The following is a 27,916-nucleotide window of genomic DNA, read 5'->3' as shown; positions in this document are numbered from 1 at the left end:
GTTCACTTGCATTTCGTGTGTGTGTGTGTGTGTGTGTGCATTATTCCTGTGTTTGCATCTCAGTGTGTCAATACTGTACTTTGTGCTTTTTACCTTTCACAGCGTTTGTCTGCGTTTGCTTTGGCGCCACTCTCCCTCGCTAATCTGAACTGTGCTACGGACCGCATGAGGTAAAACTGAATGAAACAAACAAACACGAACTACTTGGATCTACTCAACAGTTATTTGTGCAGAAAACTGAGGAAGATGAACCAAGTGAAACAGCAGGGCGGGGAAGAAAAAAAACAAACAAAAACAACAAATCCGTTTTTTTGTTGTCGTTTTGTTTTTTTTTCAGCCGAGTTTTTGAACCACATAATCAGATTTTCTTGCTGAGAGTTCATTAACAACACCCAGATATCTGTGAAGGCAGCTGGTTAGCTTAGCTTAGCATAAAGACCCAAAAAGAGTAGCAGACCTATCCACATAGATAAAGCCTGTGTTTAAACCGATTATATATTCTTTAAGGAACAGTCATGACATAATGGCCTAAAGCTGCTTTTACAATTTGGTTTAATGTGTCAAAGTTGATCTGTTATGCTTTTTCTTATTTTCTGTCACATATGCACACAGTTATGAGGATGAATGCTTATTTTAAATGGAACAAGGTTTCTATCCTGTGTGTATGCAGCTCTTTGAAAGTCAAAAGCTCAGGCTTCAGACTGCTCCAAATGCCTGGTTTCAGACACTTTTTTCCTACTTTTGGCTCTCCATGATGCCATGGAAACCAGACAAAAGCCCCACTTAATTGCTTCTTAAACCTATTAGAGGGGCATCCAATCAGAAGTTACTTAAATCAAACTAAAATGGCTTTTTTCTACTTTTAGCTCTCTTTGATGTCACAGAGAGAAGACATCTCTTATACAGTCATTTCAGGCACAGGAGTCCCGTCTATCTGCTGAAGGGCATCCATCAGGAGAAAGTTGGTTTAAAGGGAGCTAAAATGGGTTGTTTCAAACAGGTGAATGTAATAAGGATTATTGCTAAGTGGCTCTAGTAGAATCCAATTAACCAAAACACTGAAACAGAAATTAGCATAACAGGCCCACTTTAACAAGATGGCATGTACTGTTGTATCTCTGTATCTTTATTTATGGCCTTGCTCATATTAACAATACTTTTATATTTTTAGGTGTATTTTTTTGCCTTTTAGTGATATACATTTTCATTTTTGTGCAAGTAAAACAAAAGAACTGCTATTTTAGTGACTTTCTGTGCTTTGTAGTGCAATATTTAAACACCTAGCCAGCATTAAATGGATATAAATTGGGTTTAAAATTTAAAGTTTGAGCAGAACACAATTTCTTTTAACTGGACTTTGTGTAAAATTACTTTTGAACACCTTTTGGCTCCTGTTCTGACTTTCGATGCTACTCCTTGCTAACCGACTGCTAGCTGTAGCTTCACTTTTAAGATTATCAGACTTCTAATGAGTGGATTGTAAATGACACCGAAAACATTGCAGTGTTCCACCAGTGGCCATAACAATTCCCCGCCCTGCTGAGTACCATCAGTCAGAAGAACAAACAAAGTGAAATGTACCGAAACATTTGTACCTGCATTAACATATAAATAATCAGCACTATATAACATGAGGAGTAATGCTTTAAGGTTGCATTGGTACTCTGACAAACCCACACTGGCGCAGTACTGCAGCTGATTTTAGCCCTTTAGAGCAGGCCCGCTCAGGCAATGGGTGCTAACGTGTCGCTGAGGCGCAAGCGCCCTGCTACATGATGATCCAAAGGGTGCCGGTACTGCGTCGTACCTGGGATCAAACGCGATACTCGTACAATGCCACTCTGAAACTGAAACGGGCCCAGCCGCGAGCTTGTACCATTAAAGGGGGTTAAGGAATTAAAAAAATAAACACTTTATCCAATATGTAATAACTATACGGCATTCAGGATGGATTACACAAGGGGTTAAAGAAATTAGAATAATAATAGTAATAGTAATAATAATAATAATAATAAATGATGACTATTTAAATTCAAATCAACATAAAAAAAAATCCAAGTCTGTGCCGTAATGCCTTTGAATTTCATTTTCCCTTTTTTAATACTATATGGAGAAGCAGAACCATCTGATAAAAAGGCTCTGTGCAGATGCAAGGACGCCCCTCAGCCAAAGTTCACCCTCTGTTTGTTGAATAAGTACGAGCCCAACTGTCTCTGAGAGGGGGCGGGGAAGCAGCGCACGCTGGCAGCGTCGGTCAAGAGAGGGAGGATTATTTGTTAATTTAAAAAAAATAAAAAAGAAGAAGAAGAAAGAAAAAAAAGGGACGATATGCATATAAAACAGAGGAAAAACAAAAAATGAAAAACACTTTTTTTAAAAACTGCAAGCGGTTTTTTGTGTTTGTTTTTGACATTTTGTCTGCGATCAGAAGGGAGCAGCTTCTCAGTCTCAGTGAAGGTCAGAGGGCAACGGCGTTGGAGGCCAAAGGTCACAGGCTGAGTCAAGTGCCGCGAGCAGAGAGATGAGGATGAAGAGGAGGGGGGGCTGCGGCGCGCGATGAACCTCCGTCGCTCAGTCTGAGACACAGAGAGAGGGGGGGGGGGAAAAGCATGTTAGTGAAAACATGAAGACAAACACAAAAACAACAAACTAGCGACAACATGACACTGACCACAGGCAGCCAAATACAAAAAAGAACAATCTGTTTGGGAGTTTGGGAAGAATGTATATTTTTTTTCTTTTCAAAAAATCAAGACAAAAACCAACAACTTCAAGAATTTACATGAAGCTATCATCAGCCTCCAAATGAACAAACAGGTTGAGATTACGCGTCGTTAAAGGCATAAACCTGTGAGGTGTGGAGTGTCAGTAAGACACAACAGCACAGGTTTACCAAGCATGGGCACCGGGGTAGCTAGTTAGGTCAGGAAAACATGACAGTATCAGTGCCAGATACTTGTAATTGGTATTAATTCATATATTTTTTACTTATTATTTGACTGACTTGTTCCTTCTTCTTATAGTAAAGGTTTTCTTGTGTGCGGGAGCAGCTGAACAACAAGAGGAACGACTTTCCTTTCTGTCTCTACACAACTGAAAGTAAGCTCCACCTAGAAGAGGCAAAAGGACGTTTGCTGTAATTATTAATTGTAACTTTCTCCTCTCCAAGTATCTAATATGCAAAATACTTTGTGACTTTTCAGCTGCCTCTCCATGGAGGACTGGATTGCAGGTTGGAGCCCTCAGCGAGTATGGGATAGCTCCACATAAACAAGTTCTAGACCTGCAGCTCACAGAGGATCCAGAGCAGAATGAGAAGCTGCTGTGCAGAAGAGGTACGTCCCGTGGACCGCCACAACAGCAGCCTGCCCGGCAAATCAGCCCATAAGAAAACACTAGACTTTCAAAACAAGAGCCAGGGTGGTTTTCCCTGCCATACTTTGGCAACTGTTAAATTCCCTGGCTATACTTCCTGAGTAAAAGTTTATTGTGTGAGGAAATGCTGTCATATATTGAAGTGAGTATCTCTGGATGTGGAACTTTTGTTTAACCTTGTAGTGTTGACACACGTGCTGCCGCGACCAAATCACATGACCGATTTAAGACGATGTAACCCGCAGAACGCTGGCTCGCGAATAAATTCCGTTTTTTAAATTGTGTTGACAGGCTGAGTAAAGACAAGTAAAACCAGAGTTATGATAAACAATTTTAAAATGCCAGCTGTAAGCCCTGTGATGTGTCCTGTGTGTACACTAGGTTTAGAAATTTGCATCTTGTATTTGCATTTTAAATGATAAAAGTAATTCGTTAAAAATGTTTGTGGTAAAATCAGCCAGTTGCACACTTGACTCCAGACGGTTAAGCAAAAGACAGGAAGCTAGGGCTGCTCGATTATGGCAAAAATGATAATCACGATTATTTGACGATATTTATTTAACCCTTTAAGACCTACTATAGAACCAAGTCCACCAGAGCTTATATTATTATTATTATTTTTTTTACATGCTGTAGTGCCATTTGTGGGAGCATTTCAAGTTGCTATACATCAATACAACTGTTATAGCCCATATTTTAATAATATGTATGCATTAAGTCCATAGTAACTACATTAATTGCAAAAAAGTGCAATAAACTACAAAAAAAATTGAAAATTGCTTTTGTTTTGTTTACATATATTTCTACTTGGAGAAGTTTAAGAGGTTTATCCCTCAAAACTTTAAATACAATAAAGTTGCAAAAAATAGTTTCCCACCACAGGAAATTTATTTTGAGTGTCTTCATAGTTTTATTTCGGAGATACAGCAATTTTTATATACTGCAGGAAAAACAAAAAACAATCCTATGATGCAAATTTGCAAAGAAAACAGCATGTGCCTCATTTCACTGTGGGAAGTGTTACGAACAGCTGATAGGAACGGCAAAGCGTGTTTCTGGAATATTATGTTTTTGTTCCTGCAAGCGCTTTTTATGCAATTTTTGCAAAGCTATATGTGGAACGAAACCGTGACCGAGGACAAGCTGATGGCATCAGATGTAAGTTTCATATGCAAAAAAAATTATTGCGCTAGCTTACATGGTTCAGGTTCTACAGGGATTTAAAAATAGTTATGCAAAACGGAGCGTGCTGCTTTGACCGGCTTTAAAGGGTTAACAATGACTTTAAAAAAATAATATAAAATAGTGTGCAACACCACTGAAGTTTTTTTTAACCTCTCTTTTCAACCAAAAGGCAGTCACTCTCTCCTCTCCAAATAACTTCTGCTTAGCTTTCCGAGCTTCCCTCGGGTCCTCTTAATCAGCGGTCTCCAACCTTTTTTGCGCCACGGACCGGTTTATGCCCGACAATATTTTCACGGACCGGCCTTTAAGGTGTCGCGGATAAATGAGGGAGGGGCTAATAATCGGCTCAGTCATTTTTAATGATCGTTGAAAGCCCAGATCGTAATCGTGATTAAAATTCAATTAATTGAGCAGCCCTACAGGAAGCACTTAAAAAAACAAAAAAAACCAACTTTAAAGCGTCACAAGCATTTTCACTGCTGTTTGTACAAACAAAAAAAGCAAGCTGGAAAATGAGAACAATTATAATGAGACCACGGGCTAATAGAAAAACTATTACACATTATCACAGCACACACACAGAAACAGGGATGTTTGTGGTTCACTGATTGGAAGGGGGGGGGGGGGGGGCTGTCGATATGATCTTTTTGGACATTTTGAAGGCTAGCGGTGCCAATTTTGACTGGAACCAGACCCTGTCTGGCTTTGGGCTCAGCCCCCCAAACATTTCTCCAAATCCTGAAAAGGTGGGGGTTCTGGTGGCTTCTGAGGGGTCGTGCGTTGGAAGACACTGCAGGGGTTGCAAAAACACTCGACCCTCTTCTGCCAGCTCAGGAATGGTTATCACCACGCTTAGAGGTTGCCCAACAGTTTGGTAATCTTAAAAAGGGCACGATTAATGACACAAGCCGCAGGTTTACAATCACAGAAGAAGAAAGTAGAACTACAGCAGTTGCACGGTCACAGATCACCGCCTGAGAGAAGCAGCACAAATGTGAGACATCTCTGTCGGAGGAGGGGGGGGCTTGGCTTGAACTCCTCGTTGTATAATAAAATCTGTTTGTCTGGTAATAAGTGTGCGTGGCCGGTGAACTTTGGATTCTGCTCGCTGCCAGCAAACAAACACACACACACACACACACTCGCTCACAAATAAAATGTTTGTTTCCTGCCCTGCTATCATTGCTGGGTCGGGCTGTCAGGTCGGTTGTTGTGGTGCGGCCCAGCGGCCCCGAATGACCCGTGGCGATGGCCGCCGTCCAGCTGGGTTATTCCGCTGAGAGCGAGCCTTTGTCTGACACAACAATGTGAGCAGCATGCCACAATACAGATGCTTTGACACTGCTGGAATGCTGCCCCTCTGTTTGCTAGCCATGGGGAGGGAGGGAGGGATGGACTGACGGAAAGGCAGGGATACACGGATAAGAGAAGAAACAACAACCTGATGCAACCAAATTACAACCAAAAAAAACCCAAAAGGTGTAGCACACCCTGGAATTCTGCTATGAACAAGGCCGTCTTTAAGCTCCCTGAAAAGCCTTCGGCTGATCTAAAACACTGCAGTGAGAGAACTGACAGGACTTTCTCTTAACTGGCGCCTGTTAGATCCAGAATCAAATTTAAAATCCTCCTCCTTACACACCAAGTCCTAAATGATCAGGCCCCTTCATATCTGATATATATTTTAGTATCAAATTACCCTAACAGAGCACTTTGCTCTCAGACTGCAGGCTTACTTACTCTCACGTTTCTAAACATACAATGTCAGGCAGAGCCAGCTTTCAACAGGAGTGGGTTGGGTTAAGAGGTAGGCAGGTTTGATACAGCATAGTATTGTGATATTTTGCTCTATCGTAGCAATACAGGGGCACTAAATTTTCATATTCTATTAAAAAAAAGTAAATATTCTGGGAATACTACGAACAAGAGGGCTTATCTCATGCACAAGTCGAGAGGACTCCACTTAACTGGCTGTATTCCTGGAGAACAGGAAGGTTTGCTGAGAACACATGTAATAGTCAAATGTGAATTTACTGCAACAACTGTGACAAATCATCAAAAATCACACTAATTCAAACAGACTGCATGCAACTGCCAGCTCGACCCTGTTGAGACTGAAGTTGTTGAAACTATCTGATGGTGGTATTTATGGCAGGTTTTAGTGATGGTGTAGGTATCCTCCACAATCTCACTCTGCGACTCTAACTTTGAAAAAAGGTGATAAATCAAAATATACAATATGTTATTACAATACTCAACATGTTGCAAAACATTCAAGGTCGCAAAAAATGGTATCGTGAGTTAAGCATTGTAATAACATCGTATGGTGAGGTGTCTGGTGATTCCTGCCTCTCTCCTATGGAACCAGCTCCTACATTAGACTGGGAGACCGTCTATTTTTAAGACTAAATTAAAAACTTGCCTTTTGATTAAGCGTATAGCTGTTCCTGTCTGAGCCTGGTTGTGCATGGGGTTGTCATGTATTTGCTCATAAGGGTGTCACCTGATTGTTGGGGTTATCGCTCTAATATCGGAGGGTTTTAAACATCTTTGCCAAATAACACCTTAGTCACAAAAGCCTAAAGAACAGCTGACAGCTGCCTGGCAGCCACTGGTTGTGTGTATATTATGCAACCAGTTGGTGTGTGGTTGCTGGAGGTTGCCAACATTAAACTCGTCACAAAGAGGTGCTGCCTGAAAACCTAGTTTATATGAAAGACTTTTGTGCAACATTTGCAAACTACTCTCCAAGCAGTGATAAACTACAGCTCAGAGTGTTAATATTTTTGCAGACAAGCTAGTGTCTGTAGTGTAAACCACAGGCGACTGTGGCAATCTGCTAGCGATCAAAGCAGTCAGAAAGAGTTTTTTTGTATAGCACCCGTCTGTGTGACTGATTTCGCCTAGTGACAGCAGCCTCCAAAAATATGTGTCACATTTTTAGTAATCATATAAGCACTGTGGGTCTGTCAAAATCCTTTGTCCGAATGAATAACACCAAGGCAACGAACAACACGTAGTGGATAGTTTAAAATAAAGATAAAACTGAATATTTAAACTAAGTTTGGTTATTTGGTGTTAGAAGTTGCACAGGTGAGATGCCGTTTCCAGTGTTTGCATAGGTACAAACCGTGTTCAAGAGTCCTACGGTAATTGATAGTATCCTGCCAGCACTCACGCTCACTTTGTTAAAGTGTTAAAAACAGCCTCACTACTCCTCCCGTGTACAGCAGAGGCAGGGCTGTTTATAGAGATCAGAGTGAGTACACTGACATAACCGCACTATTTTGTACATTTACAGAAAGAAACTGTTGCTGTAATCTATGACACCATGCTGTAAAAACAACAGCTTACTGCTGCCGAGGCCCGTTACTGGCACTTTACTGTCATTTAACAGTAAAAGCTTTCAGACTGTAGTTTTATAACTTATACACAGTAAAGTACAGAGTACACGCAGTATTATTTTCTCCATTGAATGACTAATACTCACAAATATTTCCTTTATTGAACTGCTGATTGTTTCATTCCTTCCTGAAATTCTTAACATTTTGAAACCTGTGAGTTCTGACTGCTTCTCATTTGTGTTTGTAGCAAATGTGCGTTCAAATTGTCCAGGAATTAGAGGAGTGTAATCAGACTAATATCTAAAGGGAGAAGATTTTATTTTTTTATTTTTTTTTAAACAAAGAAAAAAAAAATAGCATGCATGGAGAGATGAGGAAAACAAGCTTCAGCCACCATTGGTGAACAGCACAGTTATGTGGATTTGTATCTTTTCTTTTAACTTTCTGAATCATTATACTTAACACTACATACAACAAGCTTTGGCAATACTGTATTTAATTATGGTCAACGCAAGGCTGAATCTGAATGTGGGTGTGTGTGAGAGCAAGAGACAGACAGAGAGAGAAAGTCTGAGGTCTCTGGGTTTCTCTGCAGTCCAGGCGTGGACTTTGATCAAAACAACACTCTTAGGACACGAGCCCAACTGACCCAAGCTGACCTTGCTTAAACACACACATACACACACTTTCAGGGCAAAATCAGGTCATAAAAACACCTGCATTAGCTAACAGATTGTTGTGTTGTTGCAACACGCGCAGGTGCTCAGATCCGCCGCCCTCTGTCTCGTTCCCTCTGCCCTCGCTGACCCTCAGCTCGTGCCTCTCTCTGTCCCCAAACCCCATTCACCCAGCTGGGACAAGAGATGAAAGGCATCATGGGAGTGAACAGCCAGCGTAACGGGTTGACCTGACATGGGCTTGCGCGACAGCTGGACTGGCGGCCTTTCAAGTGCAGATCGAGGAACGAAAAGACGCACTTCACTTCACTTTTGTGTGTCCAGTTTGGTTCTTGTTCTGTTTTTTTCCCCCGTCTCTACCCCCACCCTTACCACAGCAGCTGCACGGAAGACAAAGAAGAGCTGTACTTGAGGCAAATATCAGCATCAACAATGCAAACGGTCAAACTGTAAGGGGTCATCCTGTTCTACAGTGTGCCCATCGATCAGACTTTACTAACCCTCGATGTCCGCAATTTGGTCCAAATGCGATAAAGGACATTTTCACATAAAAGTGCAACTGTGACACAGGGCCAACAATAGGAAGTACAAAAGGATATATCTTCTTAGTTTGAAAAGTCAAGCCAACGCAAAAGCGACTTAAAACTGTATTTTATTTTGGCCACTAGACTAAAAAGACTATAGAGGTCAACAGCTAGATTCCAGGTAGGGCTGGGCCCTATTATACCGTTCACGGTAATACCGGTATAATGTTAGGCAACTATAGGAAAATGAAATATCGCGATAGAATATGAGTAAAACGTGCATGCGCAGTGCCTTTGTTTTCATACGCACATGGCCGATTGTTGAGTGAAACAGATGAACCAGAATTGGTTTGTAAAAATGGTGCAACTTCCGTGACGTGGAACTGGTTTGGTGTTTGTCCGTCAGATACACGACAAAGCACATTTTTTTGCAGAACATGCAAGCGGCCGTCGTTATTGTCATATTTGTCGGACTAAGATGCTCTTAAATCTGGAAGTAATCTGGGTCCTAAACTCCGTATGCTTCAGGTCAAACAACACTGCAGCATCACTAAGAATTAAAAACTGTCTAAATTCTTTCATCTTTAATAAAACGATCAGCATTGCTGCTTTACCAGGTGTAACTATAAAGTTTAACTTCCAGGCATCCATGAAAACAAAAGTTATTACATTTAACGGAGTTAGAAGTTAGCAGGAAGCTAGCGGAAGTTAGCTCGCTAGTTTCACTAGTTACCTAAGCATGATATAGCATGTTCTGACTGAGAGATTTCTGAAAAAAATCAAACGTACAGCTCTGCTATCACTTCCAACATAAATGAAGACAGGAAACTAAACAGCAGTGACGTTTGTAGGGTTACTGAAGTTGGGCTAGCTGGTATATAATGATGTGCTACGTGATCGCTAGCGACACAGCTATGTTAGCATAACATAAACAGTGAAGCTGGAGGACGAACACTAACACTTTTCCACTTATAAAAGTTAACGTGAAGGTTCTTCATGGTTAGAGACAAATGCAATCGCATGGCAGGATGCTGTAAACGGACCAAACTTCAGTCAGGAGAACAACTGAGATAATCCATCCACAATACGAGGTTAGTCATTAATATACTGCAACAACATGGGAATAGAGCAGCTGCCAGAGAATTCAACATTAATGAATCAATGGTACAGAAATGGAGGAAGCAAGAAGAATGAGTTTAATAAAGTTTGATTTATCTGACTGCTTTGTTTCGCTTAATGTGCCTTATAATCCCGTGCACCTTATGGTCCGAAAAATACGTACTGCACACTGCAGTTTAATGTTGCAAAGCACCTCTTTTTAACTTCAGTGGATATTATACATGGTTATGCTCAGGATATGTCAGCCCATTTCTACTGGAAATGCCTTTTGGTTAAACTTTCAGCAAGGAATTTGCATTTGCACTGTTACATTTTTATAAAGCTTTAATGTACATAAAAACCAGCTTCTTGTTTAAGTGAAAATAAATGGAAGGTTGTCTTTTTGCGCTAGTAATGTTGTGGAGTTGTATTTTGTCTCGCATCAATTATATCGTCAGTTATATCGTTATCGCAAATTTTCAAATATATATCGTGATAAATATTTTTGGCCATATCGCCCTGCTCTAATTCCAGGAGTAGAAACCACCTTCATATTTTCCATAGAGATGTGGATTATAAGCCATAATGCTGAAACCATCTAAAGCAGACTGGCTGTGAGCTACGACAGACTTTATGAACTTAACTTGTTCCTACTAGAACTACTAGTGAGACCTGCTCCGATGTTTTAGTTTGGAGAAAGGATGCAGAGCTGAAGGTGCTGAGATTTTCCTTGGGAGTCACCAGGATGGACGGGATTAGAAATGAGTACATCAGTGGGACAGCTGGAGAGGTGAGGTTGAGACAGTTTGGGCTTGTACAGAGGACGGATGGTAGACATATTGGCCAAAGGATGTTGAAGAAAGAGGAAGAGCTCAGATGAGGTAGTGAAGGAGGACGTGACACTGTGATGACCCCTAAAGGGAGCATCTGAAAGAAGAAAGACTCTACCCACAATCCCAACTTGAGAGTGTAACGCCTCTGGTTAAGGTCGCCGTTTCTGTGGAAATGTTTAAACCTGTGCTTATCAGGTCATTTCGTGAATGCAAAACTTCAGAAACCACAAGAGTGGCATCTGCAGTCAGAAAAAAAAAAAAAAAAAAGCACTGTAGCATTTCTACACTACAAAATGTATACAAATTTATTATTATACAGCGCTATCATTAACCATATAAACGCGAAGATGGCTGGAAGTTGTTAGCTGTGGTATTTGGGGTTTGCAGTACTTTGCCTGCCCGCCTCAGTGGTTCACCTCTCACTATTGAGATCTGTAAGCCTATGGGATAATAGCTCTCAATGGCCCTCACTCTGCGACCTCAGTAAATACTTCAGTGATGAGTTTATGGGCTTATTTGCTAGTTTAAGGTCATATTTAACAAAAATTGAAGCTCATTTTTTAAATTACCGTCAAAATTCTAAAAGAATCAGAAAGAAGAACAAACCGGGACATGCTCATCAGCACATGCCAATCACAAGTCATTACCGAATGAGTGTGTGGTTTTGCAGTCAGACCCGCCCCTCATTCAACACATCCAGTTTCCAAACACCAAGATGGCAATGTTGAAAACTAGAGGCTTCATAACAGGACATTACTAAACAGATGGATGATGTCACATCAGACAGACAAACCCATTCAAAGACAAACTAGAATGAAAATTGTTGTCCGTCTCACTCAATAATAAAACTTCACTAAAATTTCCTTCGCATTATCTAAAACTCTTAAAGTCGCTTTTAAGCTTTCAGTAAACTTTGAACTAAACAGAATGAATGTAAAACAAACTTTGACGCACTCGGGGTTCCTCTTAAATGCACGTTTGCGCACACATTCAGACTTTGACTAATAAAGCTATCTAACCTCACATTCCAGCCAGTCCAAGGGTATTCCAGTAAAATCATGCTTTATCACTACCGTGTGTCTGCAGGAGGCGGTGAAGTAGACGAAAACACTGCAAAGACAGAAGAGAAAACTGCAGCTTTTCTCTAAGTGCGAGAGCCTCAGGAACCCCGATGATTAAAGTCCGAGACCACCTACGAAATCTACGTGCAGGCCCAGTTAAAGACTCACGATGTTTAGGTCCATTTATTACTGACGAGACACAACATTTCCACTTGAGTAAGCACTGCAGCTCGTTGGTCTTGTGAAGCTTAATCACTGCCTGCGACTTTATTTATACTGCATGATTCACAACTTCATTAATAATCGCCACTTTATAAATAATTTTAACCCCCCCCCCCCAAAAAAACCCCCAAAAAACAAAACTGTTTCCAGCTTTGACGAGTTGCAACAGCTGCTTGCAGCATGCAAAACATAGGAACAAAACCGAAGTAGACAAGATGGAAATGACATTTGATTAGGCTTCTGTCAAGCTGTGCTGCAGCTTTCATTAAAAACCGATTTGAAAATGTTCTCAATTAACTGTTTCTCAGATGTGCAAAAATATTTTCTTGAAGCCAAATGTCGAAAAGATATTCTCCTTCATGTCACATAAGATAGAAGCATATTTCAGATGCTAATTCAAGAGCATATTTGGATTGTGTTTTGCTTAGAAAATGGCTAATAACCATTTTTCTCTGTAGGGACCAAACAAAGAGCTGCTCTAAACTGATATTTAAAGCTCCGAGAACCACATCTTTCAAATCTTCAATGTTGCGAAGTTAATTTATTAATTTCCACTCCCTATATTTATTCCTGGACTCTACTGGAGTAGCTTTTTGTGTTTACAAGTTCAAAATAATCCTTTTTTCTCTTTTATTGCAGGCTTTGGGTTTATCCACTGTTTGAAATGAGTAATTTTAGCTCGCTTTCCCCTGATTGGTGTTCAGAGGTCTGACCAGCAGACAGGTGCTCTCATAATGTGTCTTTGTCTCTAGATGCCACAGTCACCTGTAGTTGCATGGAAAAAGCCAACTTATCTGCAAACACTCTGCAACTACTTGCTAAGTGGTAGGTAATCTGAGGAATGTGACACAAACCAGAAACTGAGGCCTTTTGCCTTCAAAGTAAAAGCTGCGGCTTTTGAAAGTTGTTGGCTTCAGCAGTAGCGCACAACTTTTACTGTGGAGATGAACGTCGTTCCCCGTTCTGCATGACACGTTGTCATGCTTCACTGCCGCTCGACAAGCTCGAGCTGGTAAGTGTTTGCAGACAAGTTAGCATCTTCCACAGTAACCTGCTAGTGACCAAAGTGTTCACAAGAAAATCTCAAAGTCTTTTCTTTGGGGGAAAAACCGTTCCGTCAATACTTGGAACAGAACAAACTTTCTGGGATTTTCTGACCTGGATGATTGAGGATGCATCCAGACATCTGCAGGGAGCTTTCTGGTGCAGGCCAGTTTCACCCAGCAACCATTCAGAGACCAGTCTCTTCACCTGTATTGCTCAGTCCTGAGATGACATCCTTGCTCTCACTGACATCATAAAGAGCCAAGATTTTGACTCATAGGGCTAACCTGAACTTGTACTGATAGAAAATTATAAGTAGGGCTGTGTGATTACTTGAAATTTTATTTAAATTACAACTTGGCTTTCAACAACTATTAAAACAGGCCAGCTGAGATAAGATAGTTCATAGTTTGCAAAAAATGATGACCTTGTTTTGTCTTTCATCCCCACCTCCATTAAAAGCCTAAATTCATCACACACCAGGTTCTCTAGCTCAGTTCACATATCTCTTTCTTTCTTGTTAACTTTCAGGTGATTTACTATTGAATTTCATTTTTACCTTCAGCAAATGCACTATTTTTTACCTAAACTCTCATAACATTTGCTAAAACCCCATATTTAAAGACTTTATTGATCAATGGGAGCTCTCCAAGCAGTCATTTGCCCAAAGTTTGAGGTCCACTTCCCTGTTTCTCAACAACACTGCCAGCTTTATGTTCCCAAGCCTCTTAATGCAGGCCACCCATGCTCAAAGCACATCTATCATTTCAGTCCTGTGAATTACAGTGCTCATCAAACGGCACACGTTATTTTAAGGTTATTTATTTGCCGAATGTATACTAAAACAGGCATAAAGAGCAAAGAGTCCAGCCTCAGGGGGCTCTCAAAGAGCCACAAATACTTTCCTATGACAGTCACAATGGCAGCTTAAAATCAAAATTGCCTTGTGTGCACGCCTGATGCCTAATAATTCTAACATCTGTGGGAATACATGTCTGGCCATTTAGGATGCAGAGAGACCTCTGCCTGCAACACACAGTAAAAGAGAAGTTGGGGGGGTCCTGTTACGAGCAGAGCCTCATACCGGCCCATAAATTCATGTCAGTCTGGAAATAGACCTGTAAATATAGAAGGGCACAGACGTGGAGGTGGGAACGAGAGAGGAAAAGGGCATCTTACTCTCCCTTTCCGTCCGATAACTCTGCCTCGCACTCTGTCCAGCCCTTTACCACCTCATCGGCACTTGGCTGGGAGGCGAGAACAAGGAGAAGGAGAAAAGGGCAGCTTCCCACTGCTGTCACAGACATCTAAAAGTCACTTCTGACAGGTTTAAGGGCACATCTCTCTCTCGTGACCCAACTTTCACAGCATTTAAAGATTTGAATATGATGCATATCAGAAAAAAAAAAATGATATATATAAAAATTTTAAGAAATTTAAGACCGACTTAAACCCAATTTCCCTCGGGATGAATAAAGTATTATCAATCAATCAACTAAAACTTCCTCAGGGTTAGAGACAGCTTGGTTTAGTTTCTATCGTCTGTCTGAGGCTCTCGTTGCACAATAATAAATCAATGTTGGCTTTTAATGTAGGCTGGCATGTCTAAACTGCCCGAGGTGGAACTAAAGTGCAGGCAGGTGTACGTGAGTTTACACGTAAGGTTTTAGAGGGGTCGGTGGTTATGACATACCTACAGCTTAGAGTTAACACAGACGCATAAATCCCCAGTAATACTGCTGCTCAGTTTTGGCGGAAAAATCATAACCACAAAATCTTGATTATTTAACCCTCTTTTCAGTAACAAAAGCCTTGCTGTTACTGAACGCAGGTGCCTGTTTTTTTTTTTTTTACCTTTTCCCTTTGAAAACAAAGCAATGAAGCCACCAACCAGCTCATGTTTCCCACCAGAGGGAGGACCTGGGGCTGTACTACGAAGAAAACTGAACATATCCTTTTTTATACCCATACCATCTTTTTCCTGATCGGGCTAAAATAAAGCTGCATTCAAATTCAGAAAAGTGAATGCGACTTCGAGCAAGTACAGGAGAAACAACTGCTGGTGACAGGAAGTAGACAGGCGAGCCCAGGTGAGCAACTGAAGAATGAGAGTGCTGATGAGGGTGAAGAACACTGTTGACTGACATATGACTTCATAGTAAATACATTAGAGGGTTGCCAAAGCAACTGGAGCCTGGAAGAAAGCGACACGCAGCTTTACCCCAACATCAGCAGTCAGCGTCAATAAATCAATCGAGGCTTCAATCTAGGCTAGCAGTTCGTTTACATGAAGCGGGGAGGTGCTGGTGATATATGACCGATCGGAAGCATTGAGGCAGGGCAGCTGATTTTACAAAGCAAGAAAAAAAAAACTATTATGTTAGAAAAATGTGAATAGTGGCTAAAGTAAGAGGACTCTTATAGTGTATGCACTCCAATAGCTTTGGTCAGTAAAGCCCCAATCACCAAGGCCTAGAACCAGTCAGCAATCCCCAGGCAACCACCAGTTGCTAGGTACAGATGTGGACTCCCTAACACCAACACCAAGTAAATGAACATTTGAGTTTTAGATGTTCAGCAGTTGTTTGAGGGTGCAAGGGTTTGGGGCTTGAATTGATGAGGTCGTTGACCAATTAGTTGGCCTATGTGAGTGGGCTTTAGGCTGGAAGTTATAATAAAGTTTTGCCAATTTGAAGGAAGGAAGGAAAGCCAGTCAAAATGCACCTCTATCAATAAGACATAGGATGGATTACAGCTGTTATTTGATTACATTAACCTCTTAAGCCCCAACGGGGTTTCTGAGCTTCCTGCTCGAAAATGTAATGCCCAAATTTAATTGATTATTTCTCTGCAATTACAAACTCTGTCCTTACAATCTTGGTATCAAAATAAAGCTAACACTTGTGAGATTTCATCAGAGGTGTAAATATTGAAGCAGATATTACTGTGTCAAAGTTACTGAGACTGGAACACAGAAAAAGTAAGTCGATTTTATCCTTGCCTAATCTTTTTTTAATTTTTAGCATATAACCCTTTTAAAAATATGCCTTAGTTCACATTTGATTCCAGAAATTCAGTAACCAACATATAAACATCATCTGTGCAAAGATTTATGTTTCTAAAGTGAAACAGTGAAAAATTACAGCCCTGTCAATACATGAATATCCAGACGTTGTACAAAAATGTCAAATTTTGGCACACAGTTCTTCTGTGCATTTACATAACTGCTCGTTTAGTCATGGCTTGTTTTCGATGCGTTTGGTGGTTGTAGAAATGGTTTATATGACATTTTAGCCGAGATTCAGAGGTTTCTGTGGATACTACACATGTCTGGACTTATATTTCTCACCCCGTGTTATAACCGATTAAACGTGATCTCCTTTTTGCCCCCGGTACCGGGGGCGTGGGGCTTAAGTGGTTAACATTTAGATGTGCATTAGACGGTTTTAGTGAGAGCAACTAAAGATTAAATCACTACTTTTCTTTATTGATGTTCACAAAGGAAAGAGATAAACTTCCTACTGGTCTCTAAAGACCATCCCACTACCTTTTCCTATCAATGGAATAATTTTTTTTCAAAGATCTGATTGATTGGTGACTGTAGGTGATGAGCAGATTAGGTGTGCATCATTTGTTGCTATGGTGACGTGAGTATAAGGTTAACTACCTTCATTACCGAGAAGGCTCTGAGCTTCAGATCTTGCCTCACACCACAGGATTGTGACAGACAATGAAACCTATATGAAGTTGAGATGCTGCAGAGCCTCTGGTGAACCACTTTTGATTTAAAAAAAAAAAAAAAAAAAAAAAAAAAAGCATATTTGAGTTCCAGCATCGAAAATGCGATGACTTTGGTGCTGCTAAATGTGAATTTGTGGACAAAACAATTAGAGGAAATTATCAACAGATTTCCCAACTTAAGCATTATTTCCTGCAGATTTTCCTTTACCCCAGCTGATCTAAACACGCCTAATTTGAAATATTTATAGCAACATTTCACAGACGCATGCAAGACTTCCTCACCAGTTGGATGAGAACCCAGCCTGATTCTCCACCTCCTGCTCCTCCTCTGGGTCAAGGATCCAGGTGTGCCTCTATCCGCGCAACACCACAACTGAGGGGAAGCGCATTCCTGAGTGATGATGATGCGCTTCCTCTCAGCCCTGCTGTGTGTCTTGACATGCCGCTGCTGCAATTACACCACCACATCAAAAGCTGCCTGCAATGACTCAGCGCTTACAAGCACACGCGCACCTACCTAGATGACCGGCACAGACTGTAAACAAGCCAATACACAAGACTGTGTGTCAGGGATTAACATTTCCGATTGTTACCTTGAACTGCATGAACTAACACACACACACACACACTATTGATTAATGAACCTGCTGGCAGCAGCTGAAAACACAGCACACACAGACAGACGGACAAACTCAAATAGGACGGGTTTGAGTGTCAGTTGATCTCCCGTGTCGGCGAACACAGATTCAGCAGTGAATAACCACACACAACGACGATAAACAAATGAATCAGGCGGCGCTCTCATAGAGTCCTGACTCACGCTATTAGGGAGAAAAAAAAAAAAAAAAAAGAACGAAAAAAAAGGAGGTGATTGTGGGAGGAAGTGGGTGCAAAAAACTGAATTAAAAGAGAAGAGGAAAGAAAAAGGGAGAAAAGGGAGATCCTCATTTACAGACATAGCCTAACTTTGTGCTCTAAGTGTCAAATGTTTTCTCACAAACTCAACCCATCATCCTGAAATCCCCTGCTAAGCATTCTCATCTAAAACCTTTCTTCTGCGGATGTTCACCTACACCTACTGGAGCTGCTTCACAAAGAGCTGTAAATATGGAAAACATAAGGACTTAACGAATATGAGCTGAATCATTACTTAATATTACTGCCAATCAACTTTTAAACAGGATGTCTGAGGACTTCCTTGGTCTATGATGACCTGGATAACTGAGAACCTTCACAGACTTTTAACAGGAACCACAGCAGGAAACAAAGACATTCACAACTGATCTGATCTTGGCTGAAAAGCTGGATCAGGTATCAATGATAATGCAGTTTGATGTTCCACGTCTACTTCACCACACAGCACACCAGTCAACAGCAGCAGAGCTAAAGTAGGTAACAGCAGAGGGTCAGCAGTAATATACCCCAAGCAGCTTTTTAAAACTGTAAATCAGTGACCAAGCTTTGGCTTCTCCCTTTTCTGTTTACTACACCCTAACCCTTATTACTATTTATTATTAATATTTACAGGAGGTAATTTTTTTAAATTGACAAGAATAAAACTGTCAAATTTATGTTAAAAAATGAAATTTTATGTAATGAAACTTGCACAATTTCCAGAATGTACATAATAAGACGCAAACTGATTACAAACAGAGGCAAATATATTTACAAAAAGAATGGGAAATTAAAGACAAAAAAAAACAACTTGTAACTATAAGGAAAAAGAAGCCAAATTTACTAAAAAATAAAATAAATAAATAAAATTAGAAAATACATAAAAAAAATATCTGAATATCTGGAAAAAAAAAAACTTGCAAAAGGTAAGAAAAAAAATTGAGGAAACAACTGATTGATTTGATGAGGAAAAAAACAGAACTTGAAAATGAACAAGAAAAAGACATTTCTAAAAAGAAATATGAGGAAAAAAAGAAGATAAACTTACAGTTAAACTGACAAGAATAAAACCTTGACATTTATTACCAAAAATAGGCAAATTTTAGAGGATAACACTGGAAACCTTATACCAAAAAAGGGCAATTTTATGAGACAAAACTTTATCCAACGTTAATAAAATAATAACTAAATCAAAGCTACTACCAAAAAAAAAAAACACAAAAAAAACACAAAAAAAACCATTGTGTGATTTTGCAGACACTTTAAGTTACTTTGGAAAGAAAGTCAGTTACTCCCAGGGTCAATCACTTAAATTAGGGCTGCTCGATTATGGCAAAAATGATAATCACGATTATTTTCACTGAAATTGAGATCACGATTATTTGACGATATTTATTTAACCCTTTAAGACCTACTATGGAACCAAGTCCACCAGAGCTTATATTATTATTATTTTTTTTTTTTTTTACATGCTGTAGTGCCATTTGTGGGAGCATTTCAAGTTGCTATACATCAATACAACTGTTATAGCCCATATTTTAATAATATGTATGCATTAAGTCCATAGTAATTACATAAATTGCAAAAAAGTGCAATAAACTACAAAAAAAATTGAAAATCGCTTTTGTTTTGTTTACATATATTTCTACTTGGAGAAATTTAAGAGGTTTATCCCTCAAAACTTTAAATACAATAAAGTTGCAAAAAATAGTTTCCCACCACAGGAAATTTATTTTGAGTGTCTTCATAGTTTTATTTCGGAGATACAGCAATTTTTATATACTGCAGGAAAAACAAAAAATCCTATGATGCAAATTTGCAAAGAAAACAGCATGTGCCTCATTTCACTGTGGGAAGTGTTATGAACAGCTGATAGGATCGGCAAAGCGTGTTTCTGGAATATTATGTTTTTGTTCCTGCAAGCGCTTTTTATGCAATTTTTGCAAAGCTATATGTGGAAGGAAACCGTGACGAGGACAAGCTGATGGCATCAGATGTAAGTACAACTCCTCCGGTTTCATATGCAAAACAAATTATTGCGCTAGCTTACACGGTTCAGGTTCTACAGGGATTTAAAAATAGTTACGCAAAACGGAGCGTGCTGCTCTGACCGGCTTTAAAGGGTTAACAATGACTTTTAAAAAATAATATAAAATAGTGTGCAACACCACTGAAGTTTTTTTTTTTTTTTTTTTTTTAAACTCTCTTTTCAACCAACGGCAGTCACTCTCCAAATAACTTCTGCTTAGCTTTCCGAGCTTCCCTCGGGTCCTCTTAATCAGCGGTCTCCAACCTTTTTTGCGCCACGGACCGGTTTATGCCCGACAATCCGGTTGTTCAGTCTGACGTCACTAGCCGTGTCTGGGTCTAAACTCCGCTGCAGGTCCATATATCAAACGATCACTATGGCATTACTGAGAGTTGAAAAACTGTCTAAAGTCTTTCATCTTTAATAAAATGATCAGCCTTCTCCTCTACCAGGTGTAACAATTGAGTTTAACATCCAGGCATCCATGAAAATGGAATTTATGACATTTAACGGAGTTAGAAGTTAGCAGGGAGTTAGCTCGCTAGCTTCTATCTAAATACAATATAGCATGTCCTGACTGCGGGGTTTTGGAAACAAATTAAAACGTACAGCTCTGCTATCACTTCCAGCATAAATGAAGACAGAAAACTAAACAGCAGTGACGTTTGTAGGGTTACTGAAGTTGGGCTAGCTGGTATATAATGATGTGCTACGTGACCGCTAGCGACACAGCTATGTTAGCATAATATAAACAAGCTAACTTTTTTTCCACTCGATAAAAGTTAACGTGAGTGTTCTCGGTGGTCAGGAACAAATGTAATCGCATGGCAGGATGCTGTAAAAGGACCAAACTACAGCCAGGAGAACAACTGAGATAATGCAGCCACAATACGAGGTTAGTCATTCATATACTGCTGCATGGGCTGGGCTGTAGTTACATCGTAAGGTTTTAAAAACTGAGCTTAAATAAATGATTAGCGGTAATAAAAGCCGAGGGAGGTCAACAGTGGTCGCTGACTGTTTTAGGAGCTTTTTGAGATCAAATAGAAGAAAACACAAAACATTAAACATGTTAACAACACAAAAGCCATATTAAACGCAGACTACTTTAGACCCGGAAGTAGGATTCGTCGCGTCATCACTGAACAACCGGATATTTTCACGGACTGGCCTTTAAGGTGTCGCGGCTAAATGAGGGAGGGGCTAATAATCGGCTCAGTCATTTTTAATGATCGTTGAAAGCCCAGATCGTAATCGTGATTAAAATTCGATTAATTGAGCAGCCCTAACATAAATGAAATGCTAAAAGGTTCTTATAACAAACCCATCACTGAGGCAGACAAACTGCAAGCTGATTTTCATTTAAACAAGCTCTGACCTGAGCCAACACCACAGGTCTCTGTGCAGCTGGCTTTAAGACGACCGTGCAGGAACAGCCTATTTAAATAGAATATAAACAGAATGTTTTTACAATGTTTAACCTCAGCTATTAAATTCTACTCAATTTTTAGTGCTTTCTCACATCAAGTAATCTAGTGATTATTTTTCCTGTAATTTTAAACAATCATTTGCCAGGAACATCCCTAGTAAAAACATGTTTCACCGAGTGACTGCCAGCTTACTAGACTATAAAAAAGGTATTAAGTGCATTGTGCTGCCACATTGAGTGTTCCTGTTGGCACTGGATTCCTTCGTGTTTAGTATAAATAAAAATAATTTTTCATAGATGTTGAAAAGCTTCTCATGTGACAGCCTTCCAGCAGACAAAAGAGTTTATACACCCACACATTAGTACACTCTGCATACATGCTGACACAAAGAAAACAGCGGCACGTGCACAGACAGGCAGAGAGAGACACACACACACCACCACCACCAAGCTACAAAGACAGGAAGTCTGAGGCATTTTTGGGTGATTCAACCCACACTTGACCTCAGATAAACCCTCCCGTTCATTCAGCGAGCTAATCGTCTACCAGTGTGTTTGCACACAGCGTGCGCAGACCTCAAGATGAACTGCATATTGGTGCCACTTCCTGTACGAGCACTGTTATAGCCAAGGCTTCAGCTCCCTGGGCAGATGCCTTCAAAAGACGCGCGTGAACGCTGCCTTGTCAAGATCACAGAGACTTGATTCAAAATAGATTCACTGGAGGAGCTGCAAATTGATACAATGCAGCTAATAATAGCATCCAGCACTCAACGGTTATTTTGGATTTCAGTGAGAGGGGGGAAAAAAGAAGAGAAAAAAAAAAATACACTTTTACTCACACATGAAAGATCTCACACACACACACACACACACACACACACACACACACACACACACATAAACTTCAGGAAAGAAAGTGAGCATGTGCAGAACAGAAAGTAGTATCTATAACACTAACACAAAATCATCACTTATGCTGACTCACCCTTGGTTGTTGCAGTGACGCCGTCTGATTTGGTGAAGTCTATACTGGCGTAGGCTCTGTTCTCTGGCAGAGGCACCATCCCCCCTGCAGCCGCCACCACCGATGCCGTGCTCCCACTGCTGCTACCTGCTCCCGACGTCACAGCTCCCGTATTACTCCCATCCTCCCTCAGCTCCAAGGCGATGTAGTTGAGGCCGTTTTGATAGCCAACTGACATGTTCCTGCACATTCTGCCGGCTCCGGGCTCCGTGGAAGAGGAGGAGGATGCTGCTGAAGTCCTGGAGGCCGTGCCTGTTTCTGTGGTTCTTGCCGGGGCGTGGTGAGCTGGAGAGTCACCCAGACCCTCCACAGACATCCACACACTGTCAAAAGACGCCGAGCTGGCCCATCTAGACGCCTGTCCCTCCGTTACATAAGATCCGTTGGGGGCCAAGGGGTTAGCAAGGGTGGGGTGTGTGGCCGAGGAGCCAAGACCTCCACTAGGAGGCGTTGAATTAGAGGAAGAGGTGGAGGAGAATGTCTCTGAGCTGTGTCTTCTTCTGCCCTGGGGATCAGCTCGAACCACCTTGGGCTCCATCGGCTGCGTTTGCGCCCTATCTGGGCTCGTCGGGGGCAGGGGGGGAGAAATGGATGAGGAGGTGGTGTGGGGAGGGTGGCCATAACGCCCCTCTATCACACAGAGATGCTGCAGCATGGCTGTAGGGCTCGTTTGTGTCCCGTCACCTCTGCTGAGGTTAAACGTCATGTCTGTGTAGTCGTCCCCAACTGGCCTCCAGTGACCTCCGACCTGCACTCCAGGGGAGGCCACCGCCCCGGGATTGCTAGCCAGTGGTCGGATATAGCTGGGTGGGTTCCATGGGGCAACTAGGCTCGGTCTGGGTGACTGGTTTTTGCCCAGGCAACCAGAACTATCCTGCTGGTCCGCTCCTACCTCCACACTCATGTAATCCTGAGGAGGGGAGCGACAGTGGTCACCGGATCCCAGGGAAGGCGCTTCGTCTTGGGCAGAGTGAGGGTAGGCGGGTGGCTCTTGCTGGAGAGGGTAGTGATCACCGAACTCTATATTAATATACTCTCCAGGACTGGAAGGCCCTTCAGAGGAGCTGCCAGTGGCAGGGACTGAAGTCAAGGTGCCTGCAGATGCTGTTGAAGGCTCACTAATTCGCAGCGGTCCGTGGAAACTTCTTCGGCCTAAAGGGAGGCGGTTGGGCCTCACAATACGGCTGTCAGCCATTGCTGCAGTCGTATGGTGAGCGCCATAAGGCGGAGGTGGGTGAGAGGGAGTGGAGGTGCTACTACCTCCCCCACCCCTCTTTTCTGGTGTTGACACTGAAGATGTGGCGACTGATGAGTAGACTGGTTTAGCAGGAGAGCTCATAGGAACGTACTCCCCATACTCTTTATCTTTCTCTTCCCTTTCTCTGCTGGGGGCCTTATAGGAGCGAGGGAGAGAGAAATAAGGGCTGTAAGGCTTTGGGGTGTTCTCAGGTGTGCCAGTTGTATAATATCTGCTGCTCCCTTCATTTGTGACCTTGCGCCCCCCAGCACTACTGTACGACATGTCCATATATTCCCCATTCTCGGGTCTTTCTGCAATGCTGTCGCTTGCACACGCCCCAATGAGGCTGGAGCTGCTGTGAGGGCTGGGAGAGGCCTGCACTGGGGAAGGGGAGCTGCAACTCCCCCCCGGGAGCATCATCATGTAGCCGTGGGAATCGGTGGAGGATTGGGATTGGAGCTGGGGGTGATGATGGTGGGCTGAGCGTGTAGCTAAAGCTGGACTGTGAAACTGAGGAGAATGGGAGATGTGGTGGGAGTAAGAGCTGGGTTGCATAGGCATGTAGTCAGGGGGAGTGTCCCTCGGCGACACCGCCACGCCACACATCATAGGCATATAGCCGCTGTCTTCCTTGGCGGAGGAGGAGAGGGGAGGGCGCTCGGAACCGGCCTCCGTTCGGGAGAGTGTGGAGGGACGGCTCTGCTGGCTGTGTTCGGAGCAGGAGCTGTAGTCAGAGCGCAGTGAGGAAGAGGAGGACGACGGCCCCCCACGGAGCAGGCCGCTGCCAAATGGCAACACCACATCCGATCCCTCATCCAGTGAGAAGTTAGTCTGTGTCATTTTCTGATAGACTGCCACTCCGGTCGCGCCACCAGTCGGTCTGGTAAAAGAGTGCGTCCTCCTCCTCAGTGATGATGAAGAAAAGCGCTCATCCTCTGTTGTTGACGTGCTCTCATCCCGCGGCGTGTCAGCTCCACTGTTGTTTCCGGAGCCCGCATTGGTGCCAAAGACCTCCCGGTTCCAGCCCATGGCCATGTAATCATTTAAACAGTTCTCTTCTCTGATTGGTGGGGTGTTGCCAAGAGAGTCTGGTGTGTTGCTCCGCACCCGGAAGTAACGGAAGTCACCTGGGCTGGAGCCGTACTCATCTGACGAGTTGAAGCCACCGTCTGACGGGGAGCCGCATATTGAGGCGCTCGATGGGCGGGTGAGCGTGTCGGAGACGGAGCCGTGGCCGCTGCTGGAGGAGACGCTCACGGGGCTAGTGGTGGAGGGAAAATGGGAGACTGGCAACGAGGCAGAGCGGGCATGATAGGTGGATGTTGCCCCTGGGATAGCTCTGACATAGCGTCCGCTGCCGGTGCTTGTACCAGCGTTTCCTGTGGCGACGCCGCTCCCACTGCTGCCGCCACCACCGCTGCCCATATCCTGACGACCGTGATGGGCCCTCGCAGTGTTTAGGTGAACCAAACTTCCAGTGGCAGAGCGGAACGGCCGGTTCATTGTGCCCTCGCCCTCACTGGATGTCCGAAAGCGATAGCCACTAGCCATGTTGCTTTTAGTCGACGGCGGCGTGCCAACCACGGACTCTGTCCTCGACCGTCGCTGCAGCCCAGTCTGACTCGGCGGAAGGTTGCCCAGGTGGCGCCGCGTCGTGATAAAAGGCATGTGATTGGAGCCCGACGACTGACTCTTACTCCTCGGCCGAAACTCCGCAAACGCTTTCAGCGCTTTCATCGTTTCCAGGATGGTCTCATGCATGTTCTGGGCCACAACAGAGTCGTCCACCTGCATCCATATCTCCCCAGGCCCGATGGAGGAGGAGCGGCCCACCTCGATGAAAAAGAAGCTTTCTGAATGTCCGCAGCGCCTGATGTTCATCAGCTGCAAGTTGACACAGGGCGTCTCAGAGTTCAACTTAACGAGGTGAATGGTTTTGGTAGAGAGGCATAGCCGGTAAACACCTGTGAGGTTTTTGGTTTGACCCAGTCCTTTGGGTTTTACATTCACCTGCCACACCTCTTTAAACACAGTACCAGGGGTGACCGTACCATATCCATCATCTAAATCATCAGAGTCTAAGTGTCCTTTTTTGCCCTCGCTCATCAGCTCACTGATAGCCACATACCAGTCCTCCTGCTCCTGCTCATTCTCAGCCACAATGGCAAAGTACTCATCCTTGGTGTAAAGGGCAATGAGGTGTTTGTTTTTGGAATCCGCCCTTTTGTTCACGGTGAAGCACTGGTAGAGGTAAATCACTCTTTTGGGAGGAGAAGGGAGGACGGCTCCACCACTGCTGGAGGCGGAGGCGGAGGAGGCTGCCGCGGCGGCAGCAGCAGAGCGCAGGCTGTTCCTGAATTTCTTCTCGCTGTCGTAGTACTCCAGGCGGCTGGGGCCGAGGTGGCTGGCAGCCCTCAGCACGAAAAACCTCTTGTGTCCATGCTTTTGCTTTCTTAAATAGCCACACTTTCGTATATCATCCACCACGTCTGGGGTGTTTACGACGTTCACAGCTGCGTATACATGGCTGTTGCCAGCGGCGGGGTCCTCGGCGGTGTGTACCTGGCTGAAAGGCGAGGAGGAGGAGGCGGCGGTGGCTTTCCTGCCCGGAGACTCTGCGATGTTTTCCCCAGAAAGATGCTGCTGCTGCTGACAGTGATGGTGCTGCTGTTGATCCTTTGGCGGCTGGTGGTGGCTAAGGTTGAAGTGGTTTGACGGAGGTAAATGGTGGAAACGAGAGCCTCCTCCTCCACCACCACCACCTCCGGCTCCTCCGCCGACATTAATTAACGGGGAAGGGGGTTCCCCGACCGAGCCGTCTCCGTTTGCGGCTGCAGCGGTGGCGGCCGCAGGTTTCGTCCCCACGTCCCTCTGCTGTGTCTCCACCATCAACATCGCTGCCTTGCCTTCCTGATAGTTCGTGAAATTTGCCATCAGAGAACACAATCAAAGGTCACTTTACTAGCAAGCTAATCCGAGCGGACCTAGACCCCATTCTTGTTTTGGGAGACGAGCTCCTGAGTCCGGCTAGGCCAGCTAACTGACTCACAAACACACACACACGGCTCAGATTTGCAGCACTCACAAACCGGCTTTGCTGTTCCGTCTGAAGAAAATAGTCCCTTTTGCCCTCTCAGCGGCGAGGCAGGTACTCCAGCGTGAGCTTTGCTTTTTATTTTTTTTCACGAAATAAAGCCCACCGCGTGCAACATGACCACGTTCAGCCGTGTTTCTATAATCGGGAGGATCCAGCTAGCTCGGTTAGCACTGCTTTCCCTTCTCCTCTTGTACACATCTCTACGGGCCACAGCACAAACAACACATGACCCCCTGCGTCACCGAGCGAACGGGAGGAACAAAGGGGCAGAGACGGGCTCTGATTGGTCCGTCACTTTGACTGTCAGCCGTTGACAGAAGTCGAAACCAATCGGTGCGAGATATTGGAGCTTTGCGTCAATAACTTTGGCAAATCGCGTAGCGTGGAGTTTACTGAAGTTTTCAAAATAGGCGGTGACTTTCTCGGGCTTATCTAGAACCTGCTGTTGAGCTTTCCAGCAACTGTTTAGGTGTAGGAAACTGTTCCCAGACCAGCAGACTCGGAGTCCCCCCACCCGCGCGCTGTGATCAGACGAAATCTTGGGTCAAGTTCCATTTTTTTGGCTATTTATGTTAGATCTTATTATCAAATATTATACAAACTCAAAAAACAAGCGTAAATGAGCCATTACTGAGTAATTCTTGTAATAATCTTAAATAAAGTAATCTTGAAATAAAATAAAACAAGAAACCGAGGTTTTTATCAGTGGTATTAAAGTATAATTCAAAAACACTTGTGCAAATCTGTGGTTGTGATTCACTGTATTGTAACTGGAAATACTATATTTTGCACACCACTGTATTTATTTATAGTGAATAGCATATCTGGTTCATATGTATTTGACAGAAAAAACGTATGTTTTTAAAGAGAATACAGCATGTGGAATGATCTCCACCTTAATTGGTGGCAACACTGGCCAGCTACTTTTACAATAATGAATTCTTAATAGTGAAAATGCATTTCTAATGTCACTGTGTTCGCCTGTTTATAATCTTAGGAAATGTTATCATATAGCAAATTTCACGCAGACGTGCAAATTATTTTTGCTTTAGAGTTGTTTTAAAAAGACAGATGTTCAGAAAAGTGGAGGAGACAT

At 42.9% G+C, this 27,916-nt stretch overlaps 1 protein-coding gene across 1 annotated transcript; it reads right to left on the bottom strand.

Annotated features, from left to right (window-relative positions):
* Nucleotides 1-16: 16 nt before the first annotated feature.
* Nucleotides 17-27,214, bottom strand: irs4b (insulin receptor substrate 4b). The gene is made up of 2 exons (XM_085395532.1): nucleotides 22,445-27,214; nucleotides 17-2,576 (listed from the first exon to the last, which is right to left on the bottom strand). The coding sequence occupies exons 1-2, from the start codon at nucleotides 26,655-26,657 to the stop codon at nucleotides 2,572-2,574; spliced, it is 4,218 nt and encodes a 1,405-aa protein (XP_085251658.1). The 5' UTR covers nucleotides 26,658-27,214; the 3' UTR covers nucleotides 17-2,571.
* Between the last annotated feature and the right edge of the window lie 702 nt (nucleotides 27,215-27,916).

This window comes from Rhamphochromis longiceps, linkage group LG3 (assembly GCF_057381845.1).
Source record: "Rhamphochromis longiceps isolate RC_006_pf linkage group LG3, R_longiceps_female_GT1.1, whole genome shotgun sequence".
In the NCBI taxonomy this organism is placed as follows: Eukaryota; Metazoa; Chordata; class Actinopteri; order Cichliformes; family Cichlidae; genus Rhamphochromis; species Rhamphochromis longiceps.
The sequence above is the reverse complement of the archived record's forward strand: the minus strand, read 5'-3'. Positions and strand labels throughout refer to the sequence as shown.